Source organism: Crinia signifera, chromosome 8, assembly GCF_055691185.1.
Source record: "Crinia signifera chromosome 8, ASM5569118v1, whole genome shotgun sequence".
Lineage (NCBI taxonomy): Eukaryota > Metazoa > Chordata > Amphibia > Anura > Myobatrachidae > Crinia > Crinia signifera.
Window position 1 is genome coordinate 79,077,292 of NC_139224.1, and position 11,791 is coordinate 79,089,082.

The 11,791-nt window shown below is 46.6% G+C and overlaps 1 protein-coding gene across 3 annotated transcripts in view; it reads right to left on the reverse strand.

Annotated features, from left to right (window-relative positions):
* The window catches only part of SCYL3 (SCY1 like pseudokinase 3), a 164,764-nt gene extending 157,210 nt beyond the window's left edge, over nucleotides 1-7,554 (reverse strand). Inside the window, exon 1 of one of the 3 annotated variants that reach the window (XM_083156701.1) lies at nucleotides 6,787-7,554. In XM_083156701.1, the coding sequence (XP_083012827.1) occupies nucleotides 6,787-6,951 (165 nt within the window). In that variant the 5' untranslated portion in view covers nucleotides 6,952-7,554. The remainder of the gene's footprint in view (nucleotides 1-6,786) is intronic. The other 2 variants (XM_083156703.1, XM_083156702.1) reach the window with 2 other exon arrangements.
* Between the last annotated feature and the right edge of the window lie 4,237 nt (nucleotides 7,555-11,791).

The following is an 11,791-nucleotide window of genomic DNA, read 5'->3' on the forward strand; positions in this document are numbered from 1 at the left end:
TACACACGATGCACGATAACTATATCATTAACAACATTATTTTGCATATCATTCATGTAGCTTTCACATCACACTTTTAAAACGGTATATTGCCGTTTTTTTGCCTTTTAAAACGTTTAAGGCTGCAGTGTGAAAGTGTCATAGTTGAAATACCATTTAAAGTTAACTGGTATTTCAACACGTTTAAAAAGCAGAGTCCTACCCGTTTTAAATCCAATTCAGAGCCGTTTTTTGTGCTGTCTGAATGGCACTGAAATGGTATTTAGTAAAAAATAAAGGTTAGAGCACTGTGATAGGCTGTCCCTTGTCTTGTGTCCCTTCCCTGAACCAGGAAATAAGCTGTGGGTAGAAACGTGTTCAGAGGTTAAACGGCTTGACTGGTGATGTGAATGGTACTTAAACGGTATTTTTAAATGGTAATCTGCTGCAATATGAACACTAGACCCGTTTAAAATACCATTAATTACAGTTTTTCAAAACGTTTCAAAATGTTTTATGTGATGTGAAAGCTACATTAGTGTATTTGAACGCTAATGATAACAATGCGCACTCCTGTGGGTTGTTATCTACCTCCTTTTTCATCTGTATGGGCAGTCCAATTGTGCCTGTCATTTATATATGTACAAAACCATGTGCACTGCAGGTGGGGCAGATGTAACATGTACAGAGTTAAATTTGGGTGTTATTTTGTTTCTGTGCAGAGTAAATACTGGCTGCTTTATTATTACACTGCAATATACAGTGCCTTGCAAAAGTATTCACTCCCCTTGGTGTTTCTCATGTTTTGTTGCCTCACAACCTGGAATTAAAATGGATTGTTTGAAGGTTTGCATTATTTCATATGTTATTATGTTTTTTATTTATTGTGAAGCAAACAACAAATAGGACAAAATAACAGAAACTAACTATTCACCCCCTAAAGTCAGTACTTTGTAGTCACCTTTTTCGGCAATTACAGCTGCAAGTCACTTTGGATAAGTCTCTATAACAGGCTTTCCCAACCACAGTCCTCAAGGCACACCAACAGTGCAGGTTTTAGTGATATCCAGGCTTGAGCACAGGTGACTTAATTAGTACCTGAGTGAATCTGATTAAACCATCTGTGCTGAAGCCTGGATATCACTAAAACCTGCACTGTTGGTGTGCCTTGAGGATTGTGGTTGGGAAAGCCTGCTCTATGAGCTTATCACTGGGATATTTGCCCATTCCTCAATGCCAAACTGATCCAGCTCCTTCATGTTGGATGGTTTCCAATTGTGAACAACAATCTTCAAGTCTGACCACAGATTCTCAATTGGATTGATATATGTGCTTTGACTAGGCCATTCCAACACATTTAAATGTTTCCCCTTAAACTGTGCTATCACTCTGATTAATGCCATCCTTGTCTGGTCTGTGAATTTTGGTGGGCGGACCTCTCTTAGCAGGTTTTTTGTGCTACCATGTTCTTTCGATCTGAAGATGATGGATTTGATGATGCTCTGGGGGAACAAAGATTTGGATTTTTTTTTTTGTTACATCTGCCCCACCTGCAGTGCACATGGTTTTGTCCATTAGAGAGAATTTGTCCATAAAAGTAGGTGAAATTGTTAGTAACGGATACGGTTACTAGGTTGATTCAATTTAGGTCGACATACATTGGGGCAAACAATGAAGGTCAACAGGGCTTAGGTCGACACCTGAAATAGGACAACATGGTTAATTAAGGTCGACAGGGTTGGAAGGTCGATACAAGCATTAGGTCCCATTGCAAACCTATTTCAGGTGTCGACCTAAGCGCTGTCATCCTTCGGTGGTCGACCCAATGCATGTCTCCTGAATTTGGTTGACTGAATGACACATACAAGTTAAGGTGTGCACACACGGTGAGATTCCCTTGCTATTCGACTTAAGATTTGAGTGCTATACAATCTTTGCTATCTCTGTACTTTTTACATACAATTCATACAATCTGCATTAGATTTGCACTATATAGTCATTGCTGCCCTGTCTATCTGGGTTTTGATTTGTGCTGTCATGGGAGCGCGCATCGGGATCGCAAGGTAAAAAACCTGTGCGATCTGCATATGATCTGCAATGTGATTTTGACTATATAATCAAAATCTCATGCTGGATTGTACCATGTGTACAAAGCACTAGGAATGGCTTTTTTTTAACCTTTGAAAGCCTATTGGGCATGGCTGCAAAGGACCTGATGGTGACATGAATGGAAATCCAGAGAATGTGTGTTCCTGCATTGTGTGCATGGGACACATACTGTATATAATATACTTCAGAACACACACATACAGACATACAAAAGCCACCTGGATGCTCTGTATGATGCTTGTTACTGTAAGCAGACTGTGGATATTGGTAAGAGTAATATTAAAACATCTTCGCAAAAAGTAGAAAATATAATTTAATAGACATAAAATATGACTGGGTAATATGTGGATTTCAAATAACATTTCCCAAATTGTATCCATTAGCATTAATGCAGAAATGATGGAAAGGGGCGTTAATGACAGGCAGAAGCATGCATCGGTCGGAAGGGGGCGTTTATGACCGACAGAAACGTGAATCGGCCTCCAACAGAGCATACACACTGGGCAATATAATGGCCGATCTTGCTCATTTTAGCACTTCTGAAGGTGCCCACAGACGCTACAATTATACTGTGCTATGCGTTTTTGACTGTACAATGGTTCTATACAATTTTTCTTCCAGCTTGCTATGAGATGTGCACTTGGATGCATGTGATGAACCCATGTTTGTAATGTTAAATTTCAGATGTAGTCTAAAAAGTACGTGCAGCACAATATCAGGCTCCCGGGAACATAAACACCATCCAATAATTGTACATAAGATGCAATTTGTGCTTAAAAAGTACAAAACGCATTCAATAATTGATGCGTCTGTGGGCACCTTGAGCGATATCGCCTAGTGTAAAGATTTGTGGAGGATTCACTTACAAACATTTTTTCCTGATGAAGGGTGTTTGTAAATTGTATTCTTCTAGTTCAGCGGTTTCCAACCGGTGGTACGCATACCCCTGGGGGTACGCGTCCACCCGCTCGGTGGTACGCGGTGGCCCGGCCTGTAATGGCGGCAGTATGCGGCGTCCTGACTAATTGCAGGTCAGGGAGACGGGATGCTGGGGACGGGCTGCCGGGGGTATGCGGCGGCCCGGACTCTAATGACGCTGGTGAGGGAGACGGGTTGCTGGGGACGGGCTGCCGGGGGTATGCGCCGTACTAGTGGTGTCATGACGGCGGGGTCGCGGAGAGTGGAGACGCTGGCTGGGTTGCTGGGGAGACGGAGGCAGAGCCTGACCTGAAGCTGCAGCACATCACTTCCGCCCTCATCTGCAGGCTCCTCGGCGCCATTGATGGTGGCGTGGATGGCAGAGCGAATGGGGGCATTTTTAAATATGCAGGTAAATAAATATACATAAAAATATTAATTTAGTTTTAATGACCGAACACAAGGCTTGGGAGAATTAACCCCTCTGCACCTCCTGCAATCCAGCTCCAGCCTGCAGCTCTCATGATTCTCTCCTGCCCCATGTTTACACTATATTCCCTGTGCCTACCACACGTCTTGGACACTTAGGAATTAACCCCTCTGCTCCTCCTGCTGCCATCTGCAATCCATCTCTTCTGCCTGCAGCTCTCATGATTCCCTCTTGCCCCATGATTACACTATATTCCCTGTGCCTACCACACGGCTTGGACACTTGCCAATTAACCCCTCTGCACCTCCTGCTGCCATCTGTAATCCAGCTCTCATGCCCCAATGATTCTCTCCTGCCCCATGATTACACTATATTCCCTGTGCCTACCACACGGCTTGGACACTTGGGAATAGGGATGCCAATCCCGGGGCATTTTTTCAATCCCGGGAATAGGGATTGAACAGTGCCCAATCCCGGGATTCCCGGGATTGGCATCCCTAAAATAAAACTGCCCCTGTCCCCCTTACTTTAGTGGAGCCTGGCAGCGGAATGTAGGCAGGTGGCCGCAGTAACGCCAAATGGAGGTAACTGTTGTGTGAGAGGTTGAGGCTGCAAGTGGTTTCTGGCTGAGGTCTGATAAAGTCACATATACAGAGCAGGCCTGTCCTGTCCGTCTCCACAAATCTACCCCCAGGGGTCAATACTCATACACTGGGGCTTTAGTTGTGCCAAGCAGCCGCTTCCAGTGTGCCAGTTCCGGGTCACAAATGTTATTTTGTGTGGAGAGATGGGTGGGGGTGATTTGACACGAGGGGGTACTGATAAATGAAAAGCCTAATCAAGGGGTACGGGAGACAAAAAAGGTTGGGAACCACAGTTCTAGTTCATCGTTGTCATATAGTAACAACAATAGACTCAATGACTACAACAGGATGTGTGTAACCATTACAGGAAGAGAAACTGTCTGCAACTTGCTGAAAATCACTAAGTATGTATGGGCCTTATATCCCAAAAATCAGCTAATAAGCCGGGCTCCCAGGAGACACTCTCTAGCCAAAGAAAAAGGTGCATACACACATACAGATTTATCTGTCCAATCTATCTGGTGGGAACAAAGACCTGGAAATGAATGGGAGCATAGGACAATAAAAAATGTCCACCCAAATGCAGGAAAACAGAAAAAAAATATATGCTTTGATAAATGTGTTATATCAGAATGATTTAAACAATTTGTCTGACTGATCACTGTCTGTTTTCAAGCATTTGGGAACTATTTTTTGATTGTCATTTGCTCCCATACATTTCCAGGTTTTTGTTCTCACCAGATAGATCAGACAGATAAATCGGTACTTGTTTCCTAGAACCGCCACAATCGCGTCCATCGTGTCCCTTAAAGTTAAGGGACACGATGGACCCGATTTCCTTTGAAATCAGGTCCATCGGGGGCGTCGCGTGCATTAACATGGCCCCGGACGCGACCGATTATAATGGCACAAGATGAGATGGACTTGATTAAGTCCATTTTACATAGGAAACAATGTGAAATGGGCCAATATGACCCATTTCACATTGTATATGGCCCCGTCATGGTTAAAAAGTTACGAAACCCCATTGTGAACGTCACCCCACGATTGACGCCAACCCGAAGCGTGGCGAGCGCAGCGTCGTCCGACCTTTTCATACCCCTACTATCCACGTCGGCGTGGAGTTGAGAATATAAAGTGTGGCGAGCCCCGCAAGGGGATGCGTATACCTGTGAAGTTATACACGTCCCCTCGCTGCGCTCGCCACGCTTCGGGCTCGCTGCACTCGCCACACTTTATATTCTCAACTCCACGCCGACGTGGATAGTAGGGGTATGAAAAGGTCGGAGGACGCGCACCTCCGCCCCTCGCGGGCTCGCTGCGCACGCCACGCTTCGGTTTGGCGTCAATCGTGGGGTGCCGTGGAGGGGGTAAAATTGGGGGTCTGGGGAATACTTTACATTGAATCCAATGTAAAATAGGGTCCCAGGGGCCCTATTCACATTTGATTCAATGTAAAAATCGGGTCGATCGCGTTGGTCGCATCACATGCGATTTGGTCGCATGCGATGCGACCGACGCAATTTTTCCGACACGATCACCCCGATACAAATCGGTGTGGCCGTGCTAGGAAACAAGTACCGATAAATCTGTACGTGTGTACGCACCTTAAGGCAGATCAGCATACAAAGGTAAAGAGACCATCATCCGATTGGACTTAGTCAGGATGTGCTTCGAGACGAGACAGTATTCGCTTTCACAGATATGTAGCAAAATCCAGTTAGATACATTTGAGATATTTTTCAGTTAATACAGGGGTGCTCAAACTTTTTTGCTCTGGGACCCTGTCAGACAATAAATATTATTACTACCACATGTGTGGTCAGTGAAGTGACCGCTTTTGTGACAGGTGCCGGGTGGGATCCCGATAGTCATTTAGATGACGTCGGGATCCCGACAGTCAAAACCCAGACACTCTGGGTCCCGACGGCCACCGCCTATTCAACCTCGTGACGACCCCCACAGAGGGAGAATGGAATAGGTGGTAAGTGTAGCCCCGAAAGGGGCTTTGTTGCCCTCACCATGCTGTCTGAGTCCGGCGAGTCGGGATCCCGATGCCGGGCTAATGACTGTCGGGACCCCGACTATCGGGACCCTATACCACACCCTTTTGTGACAGGGAGGCAGTGGGTAATTGGGGGATGGAAAAGGGTGACAGGGGGATAGAGGAGGAAAGCAATGGGTGTTTACTTAATGAGTAATACCCTGACCCTCTCCACAGACACAAAAGGATGTTTTCAGATCCACTTCACACAATTTGACTCAGACAGAATCTGGAAATTAGAATATGTCAAATGAAAAGAACGGAGGACGAAGAGACACCTTCACAGGAATCTTACTACTTGGGAAGTGTTGTCCTAGACCAGCAGGCTAAACAGCAAACCCCTAATATGCAGCACAGTGCACCAACACACTAGTCCTCCTGTCTTAATAATAAAACTTTTTTTTCCTAACTCGGTTTTAAAATACACTATCAATTTCAAAAGTAAAATGATAATCTTTGAATACATATATTTCCTATCAAATGCCACAAATAAAGTGTCTTCCAGATGGTCCAACACAACATGATTTCATAAAATTAATATTAAAAGTTGCAACGCATGTACTAGTTCAGCTGAATTGCCACTTGCTTCCCAGCCCTGCAGGTGTGCTGCTCCATTTTGTATTTGTTAGCCTATGGACAGGTGTGTTCTGTACCCGCACATCCATGTGACACGTACAGCAGCACTGTATCCCCAGCTGTCAGACAATAGCTTTGGCTCTTACCTTGGCTGCCTTATCCACCATCTCCTGGTTCTCCGGTTGGTAAACGAAAACGGAGGCCAAGCGTCCATCTTGGAGGAGAGCCGGGTACATGGTGAGCCCAGACGGCTGTGTCCATGGCGGATCCTGGAGGGTAAATCCCCTTAGGGAGCTGCTCTCAGAGCCCATAATCCTGCAGCTGTATGCAGGGATACCTGGCCTGTGCCCTGCCAGCGGTACTGGTGATATGCCCCTCTCCCCTGGTGCAACCGCCGCTTCTGCCAGGGATATGGGACTATGGTTAACAGCAGGCCTGGTCACTCACATCGTACCTAGCAGTGCTGCAGCTGGGCATAGCCGGTACTCACACCCTGGGGGCAGCAGCAAGCTTATTGATTACCCAGAAAGGAGCATGCAAAGTCACACCGATTGCTTGCTTCCCTCCCTGCTCTGGTAGATACCACCGGACGGAGTTCCCCTACTAGAAATAACTGTAACCCTTCACATCGGAAACACGACCTCGGTTGTTACTATGTGGCTCTATCTAGTGTATCAGCGGGGCCTCTCTAAGCTCACTGCCCTTACTTTCAGCAACCACGGGTTTTATTAGACGATTGTCTGCTGACGCCCCAGCCCTGATCTTGTTCGCTCAAGCACTGCTCTGTGTCACTCACTGCTTCCTTCTGTTCCCCCTGCTAGCGTTGTGTTGTGCAATGAGCATGTACACAGCACGGTATAGGCTAGTTTCTTTCCCTTCGTCCTAAGGACCTTCATACGTCAGGCGTTGGGGGGCGGTGCTGGGCCTTCTGACGTCAGGCGCTGGGCGGCTTTGGGGGCGGGCGCACTGGACTTTGCAGGTATAAGGACGGTAGAGTATAGATCCCCTTCAGTTACAGTTACTGCATTGTGTTATAGCACTTTTAAATTATACCAAGTAGTTCCTCTTCTACAAATGTAAATATTTTCCCCCTGTAGGTCATGAACGGAATGAGAAGTGTATTTAGCCTATTTTATTATTTGAATTTTACAACCACTTCTGTTTTTGTACCAATCCTAAATGCAGGTCGACCTAGTGGTGTAGACCTAATGCTTGTAGACCTAAATGCTGTAGACAATATGACCGTATCCCGATTTCAAATGTGCAGAGAGAATTAGATTTGGGTGAGTCATTTTGTTTCTGTGCAGGGTAAATACTGGCTGCTTTATTTTTCCACTGCAATATAGATCTCACTTTGAAGTAAAACCCCACCCAAATCTAAACAGACAATGTCTATTACAGTTCTGCGCTAGGCTGCCACAGAAATTACAAAGAAGGGTATCCAAATTCTCCTTCCAAAACAGCTAAAAAACAACAATTTTGTAACTCCAGATGGCGCCAGTAAATCAAAATGATCTTATAGTGGTGGGTTAATACAATGAGGGAAAATGCAAAAATATACTTCCTTTTAGCACGGTGATCACATCCCATATGCAGAGTATCCCTGTCTGATGGTGTACTCCAGTACATAGGCATGCGCAGCCCGTTTTCTGGGGGGGTGCACCATTGGAGGGGCGGGGCCATCACTACCTACTGGGCGTGTCCATCATCGCCTATTATTACACATAATGCAACACACTAATGCCCAGACATAATGCCATGCACAATAATGCCCATCACAAATGTCATACACCGTAATGCCCATTACACATAATGTCAGGGCTTAAAAAAATATTAGTAAAACAGGGACAATAGGGACTGTGCGCGTCGAAGGCGCGCGCCAAAAATTTACACCGTAATGCATATTACACATCACATAGCCACCACATTCCATAATGCCCATTACACGTTACGCCTCACACCGTGATGCCCATTACACGTTACGCCTCACACCGTGATGCCCATTACAGGTTACGCCTCACACCGTGATGCCCATTACACATTACGCCTCACACCGTGATGCCCATTACAGGTTACCCCTCACACCGTGATGCCCATTACCAGTGGCGTAGCTACAGGGGTCGCAGCGGTCGCACCTGCGACCAGGCCCCTGAGCCAGGGGGGCCCAGCCCCCGCCACTGTCCGGCCACCTCTGCTCCTCTCTCACTGACAGCATCAAGAAGCAGGGGGGGCGGGCGGCGATACCTGCAGCCATGCTGGGGGGGGTAGAGGACGGTCCGACTCCATAGCAACAGGACCCAGAAGACACTGCTCAGTCAGGCAGGAAGGAAGTGAATCCTCCTGATCTGAGCACGAGGCGAGCACTGCATGAGGCGGGATGTAACACACACACGGTATGTCCCGCATAGTGGGCCGCGGCTGGCTGTGACAGGGTACATAGCGGGCACCGGGGGGGGGGGTTGGGTATATTCTCACCTGCCACCGTGTACCTGTCCAGGTAGTTGAGCACGTTGCCCACGCTGAGTATGCCCGCCGCTGCCACCCTGGCTCGCCGCACATTGCAGGCTTTCTGGGGGAGGGCGGGCTTGCCGCCGGGGCTCTCCATCTCCGGGGACTTCATAATTCAGCGCGGTGGTAGCGGGGAATCCTCCCCGACAGGGCCTCCAGCCCACCGTCCCCCGCTCCGGGGATGCAGTCCTGGCTGCTGTCAGCCGTGCCCGCTCCATCACTCTCCAGGCACATCATCAGCTGCTGCCCGGAGCTCCGCCAGTGTGCAGACCCCCTGTGACTCAATATTTTATTTAAATAAACTACTATCCTATGTTTAAATGTTAGTTCTATTATTAACATAATAAACTTGATGTATTAAAATATAAACTGACCGAGATTTTAATTTTGTTGTATGTAGGGGGCCCCAAGCTGACCTTTCGCACCAGAGCCCATGAACCCTTAGCTACGCCCCTGCCCATTACACATTATGCCTCACACCGTAATGCCCATTACAGGTTACGCCTCACACCGTGATGCCCATTACACGTTACGCCTCACACCGTGATGCCCATTACAGGTTACCCCTCACACCGTGATGCCCATTACACGTTACGCCTCACACCGTGATGCCCATTACACGTTACGCCTCACACCGTGATGCCCATTACAGGTTACCCCTCACACCGTGATGCCCATTACAGGTTACGCCTCACACCGTGATGCCCATTACAGGTTGCGTCTTACATCGTGATGCGCACATACACACATACATACAAAGAGCCCCCCAACACATATGCACAGCCCCCCTTTGCGCACCCATATACACACACAGCCTGCACACATACAGATGTAGTATACACATCAGGGTTGCCCTCTTTTGAAAAGCGGCTTCAGGGAGATTGTAGATTCTGAGGGGGCGTGTCATGTTCCGCCAAAAGGGCGTGTCTAATGACACATATGGGCGTATCTAGTGACACCTATTGGCACATCTAGTGAAACTTTTTGGCGTATCTAGTTTGTCACGATATGTGGCCATACTGTCCTGAGAAACTACATATGCTTAAATGTAATACAAGCTTATGGTCACCTGCGCCCCACTAGTAAAACACACATGCAATACTTTTGTAAACTAACTCAAGCTAAACAGACATCTTTGTAATATAATCGAATAATGTATCAAACTACTGTCCATTTGTAAACCACTTTCATACAGAACAAATGATGTGAAGTCTAGGAGAACATTAGAAATGGGTAATTTAATTAGAAATATAAATTAGGTATTACCAGAAGCCATCATAAATTAGGGATAGATTATTTTGAAAATAAACAAAATAATTTCGAAGTTATATTTAGAGAGAATGTTGTGGAGCACTATTTTGTATTTTAGTGACAATGGAATAAAACAAAGAGACATCCATTATTTCCAGGCACCAAAAGCAACTGTGGGGAGGGGGAGAGGAACCATTTTTATGGTAATATGATTCCTTCTCCCCTGCCCCCTCCCCACTTTTTCATAAATGTTATGCATCTCCCCATGACCCCTCCACAGACATTACCCCTCTGTCTCCCCCTGCTTCATTATTGTTATAAGCTGAAGCAGCTTCACAAATAGTTTTATCTCTCACTGCCCCCTTCCCCACTACTTAGCAATCCTTTCTCCTCTCCACCCTCCAGGCCCCCCGCGCTGCTTCACAAAACTTTTTATAAGGCAGTGGGGAGAAAAAAATGTTTATGAAGCAGAAGAGGGGGCAGGCAGGGGAGACTGTTTATCAAGCTGCGCTGCTGCACGAGCGTGGAGTCCTGGATGGGGGGAGACGGCACCTGAGTTAAGAACCCTTCTAAAATATCAGCGGGGAGCAGAGGGCCATAAATCATTTTTCATATGCACCCGAAGGCAGCACAGCTGCTGCTGCGGACAGCGCTACCCACAAATCCCCGCAGCGGCCGGCATTAAACAGGACATCCACTACGTCATGATGTCGTGCTTAAAGAGCCCTACCGTGGCAATTCATTACTAGCGCATGCACAGTCAGAAGTTTGCCGTAAACCTTAAAAAACCAGGAGGATCCCCTCTATTTCAGTGAGACCGGGAGTTAGAGTCAAAATGTGGGAGACTCCCGCAAATTGCGGGAGGGTCGGCAACCCTGATACGCATACACAGCCCCCACACACATAGTATACATATATATATAGCCCCCCCCCCTACAGTATGCACACAAAATATATACTATATATACATACATATACATACTCACAGCCCCTCAATACACACACACAGTATACATAGGCGCAGATATACACAGCCCATACATATATATACACACATAGTATACATACAGGCACAGCATGCACACACACAATGTACTGTAGTATACACAGTGCCCCCTCCCACACACATAGTATACATATACACAGCCCCCCTATATACACACACACACACACACAGTATACTTACAAAAAGCTGATAAACACACACCTTTATGACATAAAAGCAGCCAGCATTATTACACCAATAAAAACACAACATTTTATACCATCCCCCCTCTCCCTCTAAAACAAAGTCATAGCCTGCTCATATAACATAACCCCCCCCCCTATTCTAGCTCACCTGCAGCACATTTCATATACCAGGAAGTCCAGGCTCAGCCTCACTCTTCACCC